Source organism: Pseudorca crassidens, chromosome 9 (assembly GCF_039906515.1).
Source record: "Pseudorca crassidens isolate mPseCra1 chromosome 9, mPseCra1.hap1, whole genome shotgun sequence".
In the NCBI taxonomy this organism is placed as follows: Eukaryota; Metazoa; Chordata; class Mammalia; order Artiodactyla; family Delphinidae; genus Pseudorca; species Pseudorca crassidens.
Window position 1 is genome coordinate 47630038 of NC_090304.1, and position 21612 is coordinate 47651649.

The 21612-nt window shown below is 47.2% G+C and overlaps 3 protein-coding genes across 6 annotated transcripts in view; 2 read left to right on the top strand and 1 right to left on the bottom strand.

The window, feature by feature from the left end:
• The window catches only part of OVCH2 (ovochymase 2), a 43771-nt gene extending 41817 nt beyond the window's left edge, over positions 1–1954 (top strand). Inside the window, 1 exon segment of the mRNA XM_067751668.1 lies at positions 1304–1954. Coding sequence (XP_067607769.1) covers positions 1304–1954 — 651 coding nt within the window.
• Positions 1955–1978: 24 nt separating this feature from the next.
• Positions 1979–16654, top strand: CYB5R2 (cytochrome b5 reductase 2). Its single transcript, XM_067751670.1, is given in 13 exon segments — positions 1979–2498; positions 4557–4614; positions 5266–5320; positions 9034–9177; positions 9430–9502; positions 12235–12341; positions 12617–12746; positions 13365–13448; positions 14166–14251; positions 15373–15472; positions 16355–16363; positions 16366–16462; positions 16464–16654. Coding segments are annotated over 13 exon segments (1524 nt in total). The 3' UTR covers positions 16525–16654.
• Positions 14581–21612, bottom strand: part of PPFIBP2 (PPFIA binding protein 2) — a 125971-nt gene continuing 118939 nt past the window's right edge. For 2 of the 4 annotated variants that reach the window (XM_067750049.1, XM_067750048.1), the window contains one exon: positions 14583–15368. The gene's annotated coding sequence lies outside the window, so the exon portion shown is untranslated. Of the gene's footprint in view, positions 17029–21612 lie in introns of all 4 variants that reach the window. The other 2 variants (XM_067750045.1, XM_067750047.1) reach the window with 2 other exon arrangements.

Genomic DNA, 21612 nt, shown 5'->3' on the forward strand with positions numbered 1-21612 from the left:
ATGTGTGCTCACATCTTTTAGCCAAGATGGAGTCCAGTGTGAGGGTTTCTGGGAGGTTGGCAGGACATATTATGGGTTAGCATCCCTTCCCTTCCCTGACCCCTGAGCATCATTCCTGCTCATGTGAAGTTTAGGAGGTCTTCTTGACCTCAAGAATGAGAAGTATGTAACCTCCTTATCTTTTTACCCAAGCAGGGCTTAGCTCCTCTCTGCTCCTGCCATCGTGTTTATCTTGAAGTGTCTGTCCTCAGGAGACAAATTTCAGCTGCTCAGCCTGGGGCCCATCTATCCCCTGCCTCAGAACTAGGGGATACCTGCCCCCGCTTTCCTTAATGAGGGCTCGGAGGCAATGGGAGGTCTAGATCAGGGGTCCCCAACCTCCAGGCCATGGACCAGAATCGGGCCACACGGCAGGAGGTAAGCAGCAGGTGCGCAAGCAAAGCTTCATCGGTATTTACAGCCGCTCCGCATCGCTCGCATTACTGCCTGAGTCCCGCCTCCTGTCAGACCAGCAGTGGCATTAGATTCTCATAGGAACCAAACCCTACTGTGAACTGCGCATGCGAGGGATCTAGGCTGCGCGCTATGAGAATCTAATGCTGGATGATATGAGGTGGAGCTGAGGCGGTGATGCTAGCACTGGGGAGCGGCTGCAAATACAGATTATCATTAGCAGAGAGGTTTGACTTCACAGAGACCATAGTAAATTATTTGCTTGCAGACTCATATCAAAACCCTATCAGTGAGTGTCAAGTGACAGTTAAGCTGCATCTGGTGGGAGGCTTTAAGTCAGAATCCGACACTAAATTTAGTCTGCACGTGGCCTGCCCATTATTTTATTTACCACTTCTGTCTGCTCCTCTTTCCCACACTGTGCACTTGTCTCAGTCACAGTTTTGGTAAGCCCACAAGCTAACAGTACCCAAAATGAGTAAAAAACAAATGTCACTGGAAAGCTTCTTTGAAAAAGGGGAAAGACCCAATAATGAGATAGCAGAAGACTCTAAGACTGCCAACAAAAAGACAGCTGCACTTAAAAGAAAATACCAAGAGTTCTACTTAAATTATGGGTTCATTGCAACAGGTGATTCACATTCTCCAAGACCGCTTTATATAATATGTGGTGACTGGCCATCCAACGAAGCCATGAAACCTCCAAAACTGCTTCACCACATGGAGATCAAGCACCCTGCATGAAAAGACAAGCCTTTGGAGTTTTTCAAAAGAAAAAAATGTGAACACAAAGAACAGAAGCAATTATTGAAGGCTACCACTTCATCATTTTGTGCGATATATTTTTCAGGAGGATGTGCACGAGGATATGTTGTGTGCACTTTTGTTGCCAACCAATACCACAGCTGCAGAACTATTCAAGACTTTGAATGATTACATATCAGGAAAACTGAATTGGTCATTTCGTGTCAGTATATGCACGGATGGAGCAGCTGCCATGACTAGACGGCTTTCTGGTTTCACTACTCGGGTCAAAGAGGTCACTTCTGAATGTAAGTCTACACACTGTGTCATCCATAGAGAAATGCTGACTAGCCGAAAAATGTCTCCTGAACTTAACAGCGTTTTGCAGGATGTGATTAAAATTATCACCCACATTAAAGTACATGCCCTTAACTCACGTCTGATTGCACAGCTCTGTGAGGAGATGGAGGCAGAGCACACACGTCTTCTCTTTTACACAGGAGTGACATGGCTTTCTAAAGGCAGATCACTGGCCAGAGTTTTTGAGTTAAGAGAGCCACTCCAGAGATTTCTTTTAGAAAAACAGTCACCACTGGCAGCACATTTCGGTGCCACAGAATGGGTCACAAAACTTGCTTACTTGTGTGACAACCTGCTCAGCAAACTCAATCTGTCACTTCAGGGGAGAAGGACAACCGTGTTCAAGTCGGCAGATAAAGTGGCTGCATTCAAAGCCAAACTGGAATTATGGGGGTGACGAGTGAACATTGGGATTTTTGACATGTTTCAGACATTCACAGAGATTTTGAAAGAGACTAAGCCAGGGCCTTCTTTCTCCCAGCTGGTGCACGATCACCTATCTCAGCTTTCAAAAGAGTTTGAGCATTACTTCCCAATCACAGAAGACCCCCGAACTGGGAAGGAATGGATCCATGACCCATTTGTGAATAAGCCAGGTGAATCGACTTCGTCCGTGCTAGAAGAGGATCAACTGCTTGAGATCGCAAATGAGGGTGGCCTTAAAAGTATGTTGGAGACAACTTCAGATCTCCATACGTTCTGGATTAAAGTCAAGGCGGAATATCCTGAGATTGCCACAAAGGCACTGAAAAGCCTGCTTGCATTTCCAACATCCTGTCTTTGTGAAGCAGGGTTTTCTGCAGTGGCAGCAACCAGAACGAGATTACCAAGTAGACTGGACGCAAGCAACACGCTGCGATGGCACTGTCTCCCATCGCCCCAGATGGGACCATCTAGTTGCAGGGAAACAGGCTCAGGGCTCCCACTGATTCTGCGTTATGGTGAGTTGTATAATTATTTCATTATATATTACAATGTAAAAATAATAGAAATAAAGTGCACAATAAGTATAATGCACTTGAATCATCCTGAAACCACCCCACCCCCACCCGCTGGACTGTGGAAAAATTGTCTTCCATGAAACCCGTCCCTGGTGCCAAAAAGGTTGGGGACCGCTGGTCTAGATAGTCAGGGGCTGTCCAAAAGTTAAGTTGTTAGCTTCTTTGAGAAGCTGAGCAGTGGCAGCTACAGCCTGTAAGCATAGGTGTCATCCTTTAGGGGTTTGGTCCAATTGTTTAGAAAAATAGGTTACAACCTGAGTCAGAGGTCCCAGTTATTGTGTAAACACCCCCAGGGCAGTTTCTCCTCTCTCAGTATATATGGATGGAGGGGACAGCTCAGGTTGGGTAAGGCTAATGCGGGGGCTCTTATGAGGTGGTTTTTCAGTTCCAGGAATGCCCGGTCACAATTGGGGGTCCACTCAAAAGGGTCAGGGTCCTTCCCTTTAATTGTTCATACAAGGGCTTAGCACCTAAGCCAAAGTTGGCGATCCCTATACAGCAGAACCCGGCCATCCCTAGGAACCCCCAGAGCTGTTTTCTCATACTAGAGGGTGCCGTCTGGCAAGCCAATTCCTTCTTCTCCTTAGATAGTGCCCTGTGTGTTGCCGAAATTTCAGCTTTCCTGTGCACCGATGCCGAACAGAAATACGGAGGCAGAGATTTTGGAGGAAGGGAGAGATGGCTTTATTTTTCTTGCCAGGAAGAAGGGAAGACACAGTAGGCTAGCACCTCAAGAACTGTGCCCCCCTGTCTTGGGGAATTGCGGAGGGTCTTATAGGTGGAACTTGCAGTCCAGGATAAGTGATAAGGAACAAAGTGGTGAAGGTCTTGCATTCTTCTTCTTGCAATATTTTAAAACAGTCACTGCTGCTGTCAGGCAGCCTGGTAATTGGGTCCATTCATCTCTGGGTTATCGGCCTGAGACCTTCTTTCTGAAATGTAAACAGCTACAAGGGGTAATTTGCTACAAGAGAATGCAGAGAGTAAACGCCAGGTGCAGGGTACAATTCATATGGAATCAGAGAGTAATTAGCTTTGTTTAGCTTTGTGAAGGACAAGTCTAGCTACAAGTGGGTGTTTGTAGTAACAGCTAAAGAATGACCAAGATTGCTTAACTCTTTCAGGCCTCTTTATGCTGTTTCCCCAGCCTGTTCACTGTTGCTTATTTTCCTTGTTTATCAGAAAAATCTCATTTCTATTTTTGCTGCAACACGTGCCCCTTTTCTATTATAAATCCTAAGTATTCTGCCCGCTGGAGGGAGATCCGGGCTTTTTGCTTTGAAACTTTATATCCTCTCTCAGCCAGATGATATAAGGTGCTAACTGTGTTATGGTCAGAAAGCTCTTTGGTGGGGCTGGCGATTAGAATGTCATCCACATATTGAAGTATAGTTCGCTCTTCTAACTCAAGATCACTAAGATCTTTAGCTAAAACCTTAACGAAAAGGGTGGGGCAGTTTCTAAGTCCCTGGGGCAGAACCTTCCAGCACAATGATTGTTTTCTAGAGCTGTAGGGATCCTGCCATTCAAATACAAAAATCTATTGCATACTGGGGCTAAGGACACACAAAAGAAGGCATCTTTTAAGTCTAACACTGAATACCAGATCCTCTCAGGGTTTGGGGTAGAGAGTAATGTGTACAGGTTGGGCACCAGGAGTGAATTTCCTTCGTAGCTTCATTTACTGCTTGGAGGTCCTGAACTAGCCAGTATTTCCCATTTTTTGGATTTTTTTTACCGGAAGAATAGGAGTGTTGCAAGGGGACTGACAGGATCTAAGAAGCCCTTGTTTGAGTAGCTTTCTATTATAGGCTTAATGCCCACTAGGGCTTCTTTGGTTTAAGGGGTATTGCTTTTTACTTGGGTGACTGTAGTTGGGTCACAGCTTGACTATGACTGGTGGTGCCCTCCTGGCTCTGCCAACAGTATGGGCTCTGTCGTGGGCCCATACTGAGGGGTTAATCCCCTCAACGTTAATTGGGCCATTATTATTGTCAGAGGGCGGTAGCGCTAGGGCTACAGAACAGAAGGTGGTCTTGGGTATTTCAATGATAAGGTTTGTGTCTCTGAGGTAACTTGTAGCTCCCAATTTATATAGTAAGTTTCTTTCTATTAGAGGAATTGGGCATTCTGGGATATATAAGAAAGAGTGAGATAACATTTTTCCTTCCAAAGCGCACTAAAAGGGCTCTATAAAATTGCACTCCTGTGGCTTCCCTTCCACTCCCATGATCTTACATTTATCTTTGGTCATTTTGCCTTGTCGAGTGTTCAAGACCAAGAAGGTGGCCCCTGTGTCAACTAAAAAGTCAACCTTTTTACCCCCTATGGTCAGGGTCAGCTGAGGCTCCTCAGGGGTAATTTCCAGGGTGTTCTGAGGAGCACCTAGGCCCCTTCAGTTCTCTTCTTCTTTTATGTGCGCAACCAGTGAGGTTGGGCCAGGACACAATGGTCCACCTAGTTTCCTTCCGAGACATTGGGGCATTCTCCCTTCCAATGACCCTCCTCCATGCAGTTTGCACTCTGATTGGTTTTAAGCCCTTCTCTCCACTGTGGGCGTGGTCTTCGAAATGCAGGGCGACTCATCGATGTCACAGGGTCCCTTGGGGGGCCGTCATTCCTGGGAGGTCGATCGACCCTGAATTGCTAAAGCCAGAATACCGGCAGTTCATTCTGCTCATTTATCTTCCTTTGCATTCGCCTCCAGATCCCGGTTGCTGAACACCCGAAGTGCTGATTCCACCAGCCGGGAAGTGGGCATGGTGAGCCTTCTCCCCAACTTTTGTAATTTTCTCACAACGTCTGGGGCCCTCTGGGACTTAAGAGTGGCCTGCCCTTCCAACGGCTTCAGATTATAATTGCGTACACTTGGAGACACTCCCTTAGGCACTCAAGGAAGGCTGAGGGATTTTCCTCCGGTCCCTGGATGACTCCCTGTACCCTACTTCAACTTATGGGTTTCTTCCCCGCTGACTAAGCCCTTAAGAATCAAATCCCTGAAATGTGTGAGGTTCTGCCAACTGTTTTCCTCCTGATGATCCCACCCAGGGTCCGTGTCGGGGATGGCTGGGGCTCCAAGCTATTATACGGTGTGCCCTGCATAATTTTGATTGGTCTTATCCACTTTCTCCCTTGCATTAGTTATAATCAATGCCTGTTCTTCCCCAGAGAATAAGATATTTTAGGAGGGTTTGGACATCCACCCGAGTGGGGAAATGAGAGTGGAATATTCCCCAGACTAAATTAAGGATTCCCTCGGGGGTCTTCCCATAAACCCTGGGATTGATCCTTCTAGTTGTATAGATCTGAGAAAGAGAGGGGTACATACATGGTGGTCAGCGCCCCCCTCTCCATTGGGGACCTCCCAAAGGGGGAATAGCGTACTGATTCAGAGTTCTGGCACTGAACTCTGTGGGCGTGCATTGGACTAGTTCCCGGGGGAGGAAAACTCAGAGAGAGAATGAGATTTGAACCAGCCTTGCACTTTTTGTGGAGGGCCTTGTTTTGGCTAAGTGCCATGAAACATTGTACCTGGGGAGCTCATCTCATTTTTTTAAATGCTGGCGATAGAGATCCAATTGAAAAATAGTATTATAATCTAGCGAGCCATTAGTTGGCCAACTTTCTGCATCTGCCAGTTTATATTGGGGCTGCATGGTGTTGCAAAAGGAAATAAGCTGTCTCTTTGGTAGTGGGCAGTACTCGAAGAATTTCCCGTTATGGAGAATGCACCCTAGCAGCAATTTCGCCAGGACGGAGGCTTGGTTACCCATAGTGGGGAGTCCTTATTTCTGGTCTGTTTCCGGCTTCCCAGTGGCCTCTTCCTAGGGTTGGTAGCAACACAGATCCCACAGGATCCGGCCCACACCAAGTTGTCTAGGCACTCTAACTGAAATCTGAACCAATCTTCACAGGGCCTGGAAGGGGAGCTGCTGTCTAAGAGGGCCCTAGTTATAAAGTCCCCTCTAGGTTAGCAAGTAGACGTTTCCAGGCCTACTGTGGGACTGTAGGAGATACCCAATGTAGGTGAGAGCTTTCAGCGAGCAGTCCTCGGAGATAGGGCAAAGGAGGAATGGGTTATAAATAAGCGTTCTCTAATCAGATAAATTGCTCGGAGAGCCTCTCTGGCAGTCAAGGAGGCTTGTTCAAAAAGGGCTTGACCCTGCTTGGTTACAGGCGATCGAGCAGGGAGGCCGAATGCCCATGTGGAATGCGTGCAGTTCTCTATACTCTGAGCTGCAAGGACCCAAGGACTTTGGATGATTTGGGTGTCCTCTTCTTCCTTCTCTGGCTAGACGGCGATTTTCTGGAAATCTGGCAAAAATAAGATTTTTAAAGGGTTTGTGTCTCAGAGGAAGGATTCCTAGGGATCTGTGATAGAGGGTAATGGAGAGAGACCTACCCAACAGAGCCATATACCCTGCCCCAGGATGGCAAGTTAGGGCAAGACAAACCAATACAGAAGATGTGCTTTTGGATTTTTGACTATATCCTGGAGTCGGGAGTGCTGCAGGGGTCAGGGCTGGGAGTGCTTTGCAGTGTGCCAACTTACATGGACATTTGCTTCCAGCCGGCAGGATACCTAGTGCTCATCTACCCTGGTCCGTCACAGACTTATCCTTTCACAGGAGTCTTCCAGTGGAGAGCGCCCTAGTGGGCTTTAAGTGCTCGATCCATGCCCACAGTTGTGGCAAGTATTTCCAAGAACATCAGGGCAAACAAGACCACACAGAACAGAGATTGAAGTTTCACCCTTATCAAGAACAGAGACTAGGGCTTACGTTGCACACACAAAACAAAGATGTTCTTACCATGTGGTGGCCTGGAGGGCTTCCCGTCCAGTCCATTCAGGCAAACAATTGTCCAGTCTCGCCTCCCCCGTTATCAGAGCATTGGCTCAATTTAGACAACCAACTGTCCAGTCCAGTCTTCTCGGCAGAGGTCTGGCTCCAACCAGGTGGGCAGGATCCTTTCCCTTAATTAGCCAACCCCTACAACCGCCATTGGCCTTATCGACCGAAGTGGGGTCAGCGCCTCCTGTGTTGGGCATCGCCTGGACACTACACCAATCTGTAGCAAGTATCCTTGGAGATGTGCTGGGGTGGGGGTGGGTCTTAACCTGGGGAGCACCCCGCTTGATTCTTGGCTGCTTTTTGATCTCAGGCTTAATTTAGTAGCCTTCACTGGCTCAGGGATCCAGAATTGGAGCAAACTGGCCAGTTATTTAACTTGCCTTGTTGGCGAGTAAGCCCTGAGTTACCAGACGGAATGGGACCCCCTTTGGATGCCAAAATTTGTTACCGAATTAAGTCGTATGGGCCCTCCTCCAGCCCTAGCCCAGTGGAGGCTCTCTGCCTTGGCGAGGGAGGGTTTCTTTTCTGTTTGGGTTCAAGTAGGCAAAAAACAAAACCCAAGCTGCGATTGACCCAGCACAGTCTTCATTCAGTGGCCAAAGAATGGAGAGGTGGGAACTAAGTTCACAGATCACAGCTGGTGAGAGGGGTTTAAAGAGTAAAGACAACGGGAGGAGGAGTGAGGCGAGCTATGTGGAGGCATATGCAATAGTCTACGGGGGGAAGGGGCGGGGCTTTTTCTGAGGGACTGGGGTGCCACCCCCTTTTTATCCTTTTTTGGTCCTTAATGTCAGGTCCTGGCCACCAATAGGTGCATCATTTAATATGCTAATGTAGTAAGATGAGACTCAGGGTCTCAGGGTGTGTTGGAGTCAGATTCATTGCCCTGTTGGTCCCAGCTGGTTCCATCTCGTGTGTGTGTGTGTGTGTGTGTGTGTGTGTGTGTGTGTGTGTGTGTGTGTGTGTGTGTGTGTGTGTGTGTGTGTGTGTGTGTGTGTGTAGCTTCCTCTTCTTTTCTCTGAACCCTTCAAGTTAAAAATTTATGTTCACTCCTGCTAACGGTGGGCATTGGTGGGTTTTGAGCAAAGACCTGGAGCAGCTCTGGCAACAGAGGTACTCACCCCACCCCTACCCCTGCCCTAGCCAGACCTGGAAGAGGGGAGTGGAGGAAGCAAGCCCAATCCCTCTTAGCTCAGCAGCTGATCCCCCCTCCCTAGCTCTGTCCCTGGGGGTTGGGGCCCTCATTCCAAATTGGGTACTGGAAGCAGCATCCTCACCCCTTCCACCTCAAGGAGGGGACTGCCAGGGCTTGCACCCTTGGCTGTAGCCAGGATACAGGCAGATGGGCAGGGAAGGCCTGGTGACGTTAGCACTCCTGAGCCATCGGACTGGGAGTTTAAAGCATCCCTCCTGTCTAATCTGTGGCTGGCCCCTCCCAGCCTCCAGGTCCACCGTAGGCTGAGCCTGCCTTCTAGTTTAGTACCTTTACCTCTGCCTAGTTTCTTTTAGGCACAGTCCGGCTTCATACATGCCCCTGGTGTGGAGCGGGTGCCGCTGGGCCTGAGAGCTGTCCTGCCCGGGGCAGGCAGGACCTGAGTGCCCTGCTCACATGTGTCTGGTAGGACACGTCCCTGCTCCTCGCCATCACTGTTACTGGGATCACTGTGCTCCTGTTGGCCCTGAAGAACAAGAATGTAAAGAAGAGGCGTCCTATCACCTTACAGCACCCTGAAGCCAAGTTCCTGCTGCCCCTGACTGAGAAAGAGGTGATGGGTCAGCCCTCCCCCTCTGCTGTCAGGGGCAGGATGGGCGGGTGATGTGAGAGGAAGACAAAGCGGTGGGGAATGTGTTGGCTGCGGAGGCCAGGGCAGTGGGACGGGCATTCCATGGCTTCTAGTTTGCTCCCCACTGCCACTGTCTGTGTATGTGTGCTGGGAGCTCCTTTCCCAGGCCTCTGAGCTGCCCAGCAAAGCTTCCAGAAAGCTGACAGAGCCTGCCTCTGTTTTCTGTTTTATTAGCAAATCAGCTACAACACTCGGAGGTTCCGCTTTGGACTGCCCTCGCCGGACCATGCCTTAGGGCTTCCTGTAGGTGAGTGGAGTTTGGCGTCATCACCAGGACCTGGGCCTTGTGGGCACTCTGCTCCTATCAGAAACTCAGCTGAGGCGTAGAGGTTGCCCTGCTACCTTTCCTGAGCCACATAAGCTCAAAAAGAGGTAGGGAGATAGGCTTAGGGACAGTCTATTCCCTTTCTCATTGTTCCATTGGGGCTGACACGAAAGCGGTATCTTAATGAGCATTGAAAAGAACTGAGTCTAGAGTCAGAAGGTCTAAGATCCCATTGCCAGCTCCTTGCTGGGCAATCTTAAGCAAGTCCGTCAACCTCTCTGAGACTGTCTATGACATGGGGTTTCCCAGGCCTGTCTGCTACTTGCATTGTTGTGAGAATTAAGTGACTGATGGATGTGAAAATTCAGAAACTGTAAAGTGCTGTGCACTTAGGATGGACGGGAGGAATTGATGTGCCCCTACTGTCAGGAGAAAGGCCCAGAAGGTTTGGAGGGGCAGGAGGGGGTTGGTGCCCTTCCTCTCCAGTACGCGGGTTCTCAGCAGGGGCCTCAAACTCATGCACGGAAGGAGGGACCCGTTGTGGATATGAGCCCTAGCAGTCCTAGAGTTCCGAGTTATCCCGTTTCTAACCTGTACCACCACCAGGTGGCCGAGTCAGTCTTAGCGCTCTGCTAGGCCCACAGCCTGAAACTTTGTGCTGCTTGCCTTCCTGGTGGAGTTCCTCATCCACAGCCTACTTGTCCTGGGTGCATGGGACAAAAGCTTGACGTCACCTCTTCAGGTGATGAAATTACCCACTAGGCAGCCAGCCTGGCCCCTGAGCCTCCTTGCTGCTTCCTCTGTCCCTCTTCATCCGTGGGAGCTGGGTGTCAGCCTGCCTTCCAGCCCTCTGCCTGGCTGGTGAGACCAGCCCTATTGGCAAGAAGGCTGAAGAATAAAACCTCTGAGAAACAGAATTTCTTAGAAACTGTCATGACCCACTCTCTCAGCCCTGGTGTGGACAGTGCACAGTCAGTGCACAAGGTAATTTAGAGGTTTCTGGGAGAGTCTGCTGTGGAGGCTCGGAGATCGCTCATGCTTGCCAGCCCTGCTGAAATGAAGCTGGTTAGAGATGCGGTCTGCGGGACCAGCCGGGCAGCCCCGTTTCCTCTGAGGTTGCTGCCAGGCCAGGCCCAGGTTGGCTGCATCTGAAAGAGGCTTTCTAAGGTTTCCAGTATCAGATGAGTTCTCGGCAGGAAGCTGCCACAGGTGTTTATTCCTGGGGACCCCTGGTTCCCAGCCAGGGCACAGCCAGAGTCATTGAGCCTGTCCTTGCTTTTTTTAAATTTTATGGAAGTACAGTTGATTTACAATGTTGTGTTAATTTATGCTGTACGGCAAAGTGACAGTTATACATATATATATTCTTTCTCATATTCTTTCCCATTATGTTTTATCACAGGATATTCAATATAGTTCCCTGTGCTATACAGTAGGACCTTGTTTATCCATCCTAAGCCTGTCCTTTCTTAACCCAGAGCGTTTGCACCTCAGGCTTCGGGGCCCCTCAAAGACTGGGTTTTGCCCCTGCAGTGCCCCCTCCTCCTTTTCCTCCTTCCCTCCCTCCTGCCCTTCTCCTCCCCCTTCTCCCTGGGTCTCTGCTCTGTCTGCACATGCTCTCTCTGTCCTGTGCACACACAGCTTCTACCCCCTCAGATACTCTGGCTCAGGACTTCCTCTTGCCTTTGTCTCTTGGCATCCCTTTTTTTTTTTTTGTGGTACGCGGGCCTCTCACTGTTTTGGCCTCTCCCGTTGCGGAGCACAGGCTCCGGACGCGCAGGCTCAGCGGCCATGGCTCACGGGCCCAGACACTCTGCGGCATGTGGGATCTTCCCGGACCGGGGCACGAACCCGTGTCCCCTGCATCGGCAGGAGGACTCTCAACCACTGCGCCACCAGGGAAGCCCCTTGGCATCTCCTGATTGCAGCTTCTGCCCTCACCACTAATGCCTTAGTCACTGAAGTCTCCCATGTTGGATGCAGCAGAAATCTGAGTGGCCTAGCCCATCATGTGACACTGGATCATGGAGTCATGATCCACAGGTCTCTGGCCACCCTGGTCTGTTCATGTCTACCCTGGGGGGACAGAATTACATGGTTCAAAGCTTCACTGCTGCCCTTCAGCAGAGCCATGGGCCAGGGAGACACAGTGCTGCTGCTGGAACTCATGGTCCGTGGATGTCTAAATCCTGGAGCCCTGCATACCTGTGAGGCCAGGCCTGCTCCAGGCCAGGGGACAGGATACAGATGAGGGAGCTGTGATTCATTCATAGACCCCAGTGATACATACAGTTTAGGAAGAAATGACTTTATGAAGGCAACATATTTTGCTTTAAAAAGGAAACACTTTTCTGCAATTTTTAATGCTCAGCCTCCAACCTTAATTAGCTCTTCCTGCCCCACAGAGCACTTTGACACGGTAAGCCTGCACCGACAGTAGGCTTCCTGTGTGTGAAGCTCACAGCTACGCTGTGATGGAGTCAGGGCAGGTATATGGGGTGAAGTGACTTGTCCAGGCTTGCACATGGAGTGATAAGGGCAGGCCTAGGATCTAGGCATCCTGGACTTGGGCTCCTTCCCTGCTTGGCCCTCCTCCCATGCACCCTGTCGCGCTATGCACGCCCTCCGCCACCAAAGCTCAGTCCTTTAGAGAAATCCCTGGTCCTGTTTAGGCTGGCCCTGCTCAGGCTTAACATTTGGTGCCTTTTCTGTAGGTAACTATGTTAATCTCTTGGCCAGAATTGATGGTGTGTTGGTGGTCAAGGCTTACACGCCTGTGTCCAGGGATGAGGATCTAGGCTTTGTGGACTTGATTATCAAGGTAAATGATGCCCGCCGTGTCCAGCTGCCTCACCGTCACAAGCTTGTTCAGGGTGGTGGGTGGAGAAGGGGCACGTGCCCTGGACAGGGCTTCCCAGCGGTGTCATTTAACAGTGGAGCTGTTGACCTAGTGAAGTCTTCAGGTGTTGCTTTAGAGCAACTGTGCGTGCAGAGGATTTGCTCTTCCTGGTTTCTGGTAGCAGATGTATTCTTGAGTTGTGTGTGGCTGTGGCCTCGGGGCTGAAGGTGTGAAAGCCATGCTGCCTTATTTTTCAGATCTACCTCAAAAATGTACACCCTAATCATCCAGAAGCGGGGAAGAGGACTCAGTACTTGGAGAACATGAAAACTGGGGACACCATCCTTTTTCAAGGGCCATCCGGGCGCCTGTTCTATCATGGGTCAGGTACTGGGGGGTTCACACTTGGCCTCCAGCTAGGAGGAAGAAGATGCCTATGGTTGTTCCATTGTTCTAGAAAGCTCCTCAGATTTGAGTCACATGGACTTGTCCTTGAAGTCTTCATACATTCATTCACACACCCACTTTATGAGATTATAAGCTTCATGAAGGTAAGGGAGTGATTTGGTGTTTCCTCATCACTGTGTCTCCAGCACGATGCCTGACGCACGAAAGGCACTTGCCGTTGCTGAAAAGTGGAGGATGGGTGGGTGGGTGGATGGAATGCACACTCATCCGTGTGCTCACACGCTCATCACTTACTCATTCGCTGCTGTGGGTGAGAGTGCTGTGTGACACTCCATGTTAACTTCAGCCTGCCTTCCTTCTTCCTCAGAAGAAAAGGTGCAGTTATTCCCCCAAGGATGCCCAGGCTCTACTCCCACTTTGGGCCCCGGTGGACCAGGGCTGGCTAAGGAGCCCACCCTGGCTTGCTCCTCTGGTTTAAAATGGCATAGCCACTCGCTTAGGTGGACTTGCTTCCTGGGAGGCCCAAGGAACTCAGTGATGTTTTGCGGGCTCTCAGTCAAGAGCCGTAGACATCAGAAGTATCCTCTGTGTTTTCAGGGAAGTTTGCGTTCAAACCATACAAAATGAGTGAGCTTGAAAATAAACTGGTCCATCACCTGGGAATGATTGCTGGGGCCACAGGTAAGAGGCTACTGGGGGCTTCATCCACAGGGTGAGCCCTGAGACCTTTCTGACTTGGGAGTCATTTGGTCCTAGAAGGGGTGATGTGAGAGATTCCTTCCCTGGCTCTTTGAGATGGGGATGCAGGGTCAGTGACAGGTCTTGACACTGACCCTGGACGCCCTGCTCCCCTTAACCAACATGGTGGCTGCCCCACGAGCCCCTGGAGCCTCTAAGGTGAGGCTGGGGGCCAGGCTGGGCAGGGCCACACAGGCCCCCAGGGGCTCCTGGATCCTGTTCAAGCCTGATGCTCCCCATCCCTTGAAAATGAATGCCTGAAAGACGAGAACAAATGTGTAAGGAGAACTGCAACGTGCCAGGCACCGTAACGGGCATTTTAAAAAATATCACATTTACTTGTCATTATATCTGTTTTACAGATGACACTGAAGAGCTCAGACAGGTGCCTGACTCACCTTAGTCGGACAGTTAGGGAGCTAGACGTGAAATGCAGTCGTTTCAAAGCCAGTGCTGCCATGTGAAAATGAGAAGTGCTTTTGATGGACTGTTGCATTAGAAGGGAAAACCAAAATGAAGGGTGGTTCTGCTCTTTGAGTTCTGGGGACAGAAGTGAGAGAAGTAACCGGGGCCAAGGAAACTTGTGAAGCTGCTGCAGACCAGGGACAGTGAGCACCAGAGGGGGAGGGAAACCCGGCCTGCCTGCCAGCTGTGTTCCAGGGGTTACGCCCATGCTGCAGCTCATCCGCTGCATCACCAAGAAGCCCAGTGACAAGACCAGGATGTCCCTCGTCTGTGCCAGCCAGGTCAGTTCTGCTGAGTCAGCCTTGAGTGAGGAAGGAATTTTCCACTGTTTGCTGAGCTGGTCTCTGCATTCTTCTCCTCCCCACTCACCACAGTCATGCTGCTCCGGCGCCTGCAGCTATGGGAGGGCTCACTGGGCTCAAGTAGGGAGACTGGCAGCCATAGAAGCTGAGTCCAGGCCTGTTTTTCCGTTTGTTTTTGTTTTTCAACTCTGTCTCCCCAAACAACCATAAGCACTAAGCTTTCCTTCTTTCTTTAATATATAATTCTATGCTTTTCCCAATGTAAAATCATAGATGCCTTGCCCTTAGTGGAAATTTCAGAAAATACGGAAGCATATAAATAATTTACTTCTTTTTATGTTTGCTCTATACATGCTATATATTCACAATTATATGTATATTGTTTTTCATTTTTAGTTTTTTTACTCAACATTACCACACAGGCATTTTCTTCTCATTAAAACTCTTTATAAATATTTTCATCAGTCTATATCAAGTCTCACCATCATTACTAAATCTCCTCCTCCATTCAGGTTGTTTTCAGTTTTCACAGTTATAAATGATACAGTGATGAATAATTGTGCCTAGGCTTGGATTATTTTGTTAAACAGAATCGCAGAAGTGGAATTGTTGGGACAAGGATCATGACGAGTTTTACGGTCCAGGTCTTGTGTGCAGCATCTCTGAGCCTGCAACAGATCTTTTGGCTTTGTGCACTTTCCCCAGCGGAGGCTACAGCCTCTGTCTTCCTCTGCTGTAGCTCTCCAGTGCCGTAGATTATATATATCGTGTCATATATCACTGCCTTAGCTGCTCGCATTCCCTGCAGGAGATCCTGGGCCAGTCCGGTTTGCCTTGCCTGGCGCTCAGAGTGGATGCAGGAGCTGGGTTGGGGTGATCAGACACAGCCTTCCAGCTGGAGGGCAGTCACCCAGCGCCTCCCTCCACAAGAGGGCGTTTGTTGTGTCGGAGCCTTAGCAGAACTCTTTGGCCCAGAGTCTGCAGGGAGCACTCCAGCTAGAGTCGGGTGGCCGGGGCGGGAATGTGCTGACCTGTGTGCTGAGTCTGGGGAGCAAGCAGGATGCCCTGGAGGGGTGAGGCTCGTGTTGCTTCTTTTCTAGACACAGGAGGAGATCTTGGTGAGAAAGGAGCTTGAAGAAGTTGATAGACCTCACCCAAAGCAGTTCAACCTGTGGTACACCCTGGACAGGCCTCCTGTTGGTAAGGTCCCCGTTGTCCCCACCGTGGGTCAGCTCCAACCCTTGACCCAGTCAGGGGCCAGTCCCTGGGTGGGTTGGTTCTGGGCTGGGTGGCTGAGGCCTTGGACTATGTCTCTACTTGGGAAATGCAGGAATTTGAGGGAGAGAGGATTTGGGATGACCTGCTTGTAAGGGCGGTAGAGGGTAGGTGTCCGATATCTCAGCGGCACTCCACGCACTGCTCTGAACGTCAGGGGGGACCCTGAGGCCCCGGGCCACCCTGAACACACACTCCACACGGCATCCCACAGAGCCATCACTCACACTGCCTCCTGTACGGCCACTGACCCTTTCACCCTGCACCCCGCACCTCACCTAGGGCAGCAGTCCTCATAAGCTGAGCCCCGGCCGCCACCGCACACGCTGCACCACGCAGAGCCCTCACGCTGACAGGCTGCCTCTCCCACCTAGCGCTGAGCTGTGCCTGCCTCGTCATACAGCTCACTGCCCAGCAGAGGGCGCCACCCAAACGAGCCAGTCCCCAAACAACCACAGCACCCTCTGCCCGGCACAGCTCCTGCTCACGGCCTCGATTCACGCCGCACCCCGGTGCATCTGTCTCACGGTGGCGTTCACCCGCGCCGGTGCTTACAGCAGGCAGACACCAGCCAGGGACTCAGAGCCCCAGCAGTGAGCCTGGGGTCTGGGGTAAATACTGAAAAGGGCTCTCTGGGCCCCCCACGTGCTCTACTCCCAGCTTTCTGCGGAGAGCAGTAGTGCAGATGTCTAAGCCTTGGCGAATAGCCTTGTGTTCCTCTTCCCGGCTTGAGGGAGGGCGGGCAGGGGGCCTGGGGTCAGGGACGCAACCTGGCCCCCGCAACAGCTTTTTTCTGCTTAATCTCAGGCTGGAAGTACAGACAGGCTTCGTTACTGAGGACACGATCAAGGAGCGTCTCCCTCCTCCTGGGAGGTTCTCGTTCATCCTGGTGTGTGGCCCACCACCCCTGATCCAGAGCCGTGCATCCTAACTTGGAGAAACTGGGTTACACCAAGGACATGATTTTCACCTACTAATGCCTCCCTTGCTCTTAGCAAATTTGCCTGGTCCCGTTCATGTTTCACAGTGAGCTCAGCTTCACCATGTTATACTGGGAAGTGTTCAAGAGTCCCTCGTAATGCGTCTTTGTGTACACTGGCACTCCCTCCTCTCTCAAGTAGCGTCTGAGGCCTCCTTGCTTGAAGAGGCTTGAAGGAATTCCATTTCAGTATCTTTTTCCATAGTTTGGTGAAATAAAATTCAGTGCAAAGCAGATAGCCATTGAGTGTGGCTCTGTGGGGGACCTGCTAGACAGGTAGAAGGCCTTGACCTGCCCCACATGTAAATTGGCATCTTGTGTCCTTGGGGGGGTCACAATGGTCAAAAATACTGGGGCAGAACTCCAGGAGAATCCAAGGGGGGGTCGTGTCAACTCCCAATTTCTCTTTAACCCCTCTTTCTAGAGTGTTGTTTTTAAGGCCACACCTATCAGAGGGCTCAGGCACCCTCCATGTGCACTCTTTCTTCTCTTGTAGGAGACCCTTGAAATGGAAATGGTGTTAAAAATACACATCAGGGCAATAGTCAACGTGGGCTCCAAGAATCCTGGACTCCCTGCACTGTACACCACAAATGGAGGTAAGGGGTGCTTCTTTGTTAAGGATCCTCTAAATGCCAGGCCCAATTCTGGTGTGGTCAGGTAGGGGTGGTTAGTACAGAAGCTTCTGAACTTGCAAACACAATTAGGTTCCTGAGGCTATTCCTTAAATCGTTCATATTTATTGCAAAGGGTATAAGTGCTCACTATCACCATCTGTTTGTGGTCAGGACATGCTGTTGCTTTGTTATCTGTGCCTGGATAAAACCATTTGTGCTCTTGATTTTTTTTATTACTTCTGCTCTTGAAGTATAGTTGATTTATAATGTTTCAGGTGTACAGCAAAGTGATTCAGTTGTGTGTGTGTGTGTGTGTGTGTATATATATATTCTTTGTCAGATTCTTTTCCATTATAGGTTTTTACAGGGTATTGCATATAGCTCCCTATGCTATACAGTAGATCTTTGCTATTTTATATATAGTGGTGTGTATCTGTTAATCCCAAATTCCACATTTATCCCTTCCCTCCCTTTCCCCTTTGGTAACCATAAGTTTGCTTTCTATGTCTGTGAGTCTGTTTCTGTTTTGTGAATAAGTTCATTTATATCATTTTTCTAGAATGCACATATAAGTGAGGTCATATGATATTTCTCTTTCTCTTACTTCATTTAGTATGTTGCTGCAAATGGCATTATTTCATCATTTTTTATGGCTGCATAATATTCCATTCATCTGTTGATGGACATTTAGGTTGCTTCCATGTTTGCCTTGTGTAAATAGTGCTATGAACACTGGGGTGCGTGTATCCTTTTGAATTAGAGTCTTCTCCAATATATGACCAGGAGTGGGATTGCGGGAACATATGGCAACCCTATTTTTAGTTTTTTGAGGAACCTCCATACACTTCTCCATAGTGGCTGCAGCAATTTACATTCCGAGCAACAGTGTAGGAGGGTTCCCTTTTCTCTACACCCTCTTCAGCATTTGTTATTTGTAGATTTTTTGATGATGGCCATTCTGACCAGTGTGGGGTGGTACCTCATTGTAGTTTTGATTTGCATTTCTCTAATAATTAGTGATGTTGAGCATCTTTTCATGGGCCTGTTGGCCTTTTATATGTCTTCTTTGGAGAAATGTCTATTTAGGTCTTCTGCCCATTTTTCTGATTTTTTTTTTTTTTGATATTGAGCTGTATGAGCTGCTTGTATATTTTGGAAATTAAGTCTTGTCAGTTGCACCATTTGCAAATATTTTCTCCCATTCTGTAGGTTGTCTTTTTATTTTGTTTATGGTTTCCTTTGCTGTGCAAAAGCTTTCAGGTTTACTTAGATCCCATTTGTTTATTTTTGCTTTTGTTTCCATTACTCTAGGAGATGGATCCAAAAAAATACTGTTGCGATCTATGTCAAAGACTGTCCTGCCTATGTTTTCCTCTAGGAGTTTTATAGTATCTGGTCTTACATTTAGGTCTTTAATCCGTTTTGAGTTTATTTTTGTATATAGTGTTAGAGAATATTCTAATTTCATTCTTTTACATGTCAGTGTGCAGTTTTCCCAGCACCATTTATTGAAGAGACTGTCTTTTCTTCATTGTCTATTCTTGCCTCCTTTGTCGTAGATTAATTGACCATAAGCATGTTGGTTTATTTATGGGCTTTCTATCCTGATCTATGTATCATTTTTTTTTGCCAGTATCAAACTGTTTTGATTACTGTAGCTTTGTAGTATGGTCTGAAGTCAAGGAGCGTGATTCCTCCAGCTGCATTCTTCTTTTTCAAGATTGTTTTGGCTATTCAGGTTCTATTGTGTTTCTGGATGAATTTAAAATTTTTTGTTCCAGTTCTGTGAAAAAATGCCATCAGTAATCTGATAGGGATTGCACTGAATCTGTAGATTGCCTTAGGTAGTATGGTCATTTAAACAATACTGATTCTTCCAATCCAAAAACATGGTATGTCTTTCCATCTATGTCATCCTCAATTTCTCTCATCAGCCTCCTATCAGTTTTCACAGTACAGGTCTTTTGCTTCCTTAGCTGGGCTTACTCCTGGTTATTTTATTCATTTTGTTGCAATGGTGAATGGGATTATTTCCTTAATTTCTCTTTCTGATATTTCATTGTTAATGTATAGAAATGCAATAGATTTCTGTGTATTAATTTCGTATCCTACAACTTTACTGAATTCATTGATGACTTTTAGTAGTTTTCTGGTGACACCTTTAGTATTTTCTATGTATAGTATCATGTCATCTGCAAACAGTGACGGTTTTACTTCTTCCTTTCCAATTTGGATTCCTTTTATTTCCTTTTCTTCTCTGATTGCTGTGGCCGGGACTTCCAAAACTATGTTGAGTAAAAGAGGTGAGAGTGGACATCCTGGTCTTGTTCCTGATCTTAGAGGGAATGCTTTTAGCTTTGCACTGTAGAGTATGATGTTAGCTGTGAGTTTGTCATATATGGCCTTTATTATGTTGAGGCATGTACCTTCTATGCCCACTTTCTGGAGAATTTTTTATCATAAATGGATGTTGAATTTTATCAAAAGCTTTTTCTACATCTGTTGAGATGATTGTATGGTTTTTATTCAATCTGTGAATGTGGTGTATCACAATGATTTGTGGATATTGAAAAATCCTTGCAGCCCTCAGATAAATCCCCTTGATTATGGTATACAATCCTTTTAATGTATTGTTGGAGTAGGTTTGCTAGTATTTTGTTGAGGATTTTCGCATCTATGTTCATCAGTAATATTGGTTTATAATTTTTTTTGTGATCTTTTTGTCTGGTTTTTGTATCAGGGTGATGGTGGCCTCATAGAATGAGTTCAGAAGTGTTCCTTTTTCTCCAGTTTCTTGGAGAATAGTTTCAGAAGGATAGGTGTTATCTCTTCTCTAAATGTTTGATAGAATTCACCTGTGAAGCCATCTGGTCCTGGACTTTTGTTTCTTGGGAGTTTTAAAATTACTGATACTATTTCAGTACTGGTAATTGGCCTGTTCATATTTTCTATTTCTTCCTGGTTCAGTCTTGGGAGTTGTACCTTTCTAAGACTTTGTCCATTTATTCTAGCTTGTCCATTTTATTGGCACATAATTGCTCAGAGTAATCTCTTATGATCCTTTGTATTTCTGTGATGTCAGTTGTAACTTCTCCTTTTTAGCATATCTAATTTTATGAATTTGAGTCCTCTCCCTTTTTTTCTTCATGAGTCTGGCTAAAGGTTTATCAATTTTATCTTCTCAAAGAACAAGCTTTTAACTTCATTGATCTTTGCTGTTTTGTCTCTATTTCATTTACTTCTGCTCTGATCTTTATGATTTCTTTCCTTCTACTAACTTTGGATTTTGTTTCTTCTTCTCTGATTGCTTTAGGTGTAATGTTAGGTTGTTTATCTGAGATTTTTCTTGTTTCCTGAGGTAAGCTTGTATCACTATAAACTTCCCTCTTAGCACTGCTTTTGCTGCATCTCACAGGTTTTGGAATGTTGTGTTTTCATCTTCATTTGTCTCCAGGTATTCTGTGATTTCTTCATTGATCCATTGGTTGTTTAGTAACAACCTCCACATGTTTGATTTTTACAGTTTTTTTTTCTTGTAGTTGTTTCTAGTCTCATAGCCTTGTGGTTGGAAAAGATGCTTGATATGATTTTAATTTTCTTAGATTTACTGAGACTTGTTTTGTGGCCCAGCAAGTGATCTATTCTGGAGAATGTTCCGTGTGCATTTGAAAAGAATGTGTATTCTGCTGCTTTCGGGTGGAATGCTCTATAAATATAAATTAAGTCCATTTGGTCTAATGTGTTATTTAAGGCCTGTGTTTCCTTATTTTCTGTCTGGATGATCTGTCCATTGATGTAAGTGGGGTGTTGAGGTCCACTATTATTGTTACTATCAATTTCTCCTTTTATGTTTGTTAGCATTTGCTTTATATATCGAGGTGCTCCTATGTTGGGTGCATGTATACTTACAATTGTTATATCTGCTTCTTGGATTGATCTCTTGATCATTATGTGGTGTCCTTGTCTCTTTTAACAGTCTTTAAAGTCTATTTTGGCTGATCTAAATACTGCTACTCCAGCCTTATTTTGATTTCCATTTGCATGGAATTCCTTTTTCCCTCTACTCCCTTTCAGCCTGTATGTGTCTCTAGATCTGAAATGAGCCTCTTGTAGGCAGCAAATGTGTGGATCTTGTTTTTGTGTCCATTCAGTCACTCTGTGTCTTTTGGTTGGAGCATTTAATCTATTTATATTTAAGGTAATTATCGATATGAATGTTCTCATTGTCATTTTGTTAATTGTTTTGGACTTATTTTTGTAGGTCTTTTTTTGCCTTCTTCTTTTGCTCTCTTGTGACTTGATGACTAGTGTTATGTTTGGATTCCTTTTTCTATTTTGTGTGTATTTCTATTATAGATTTTTGGTTTGCAGTTACCTTGAAGTTTTTGTATAGCAGTCTATATGTATACATAATTGTTTTAGGTTGCTGATCTTACTTTCAAATGCATTTTAAATACGCTGCAGTTGTA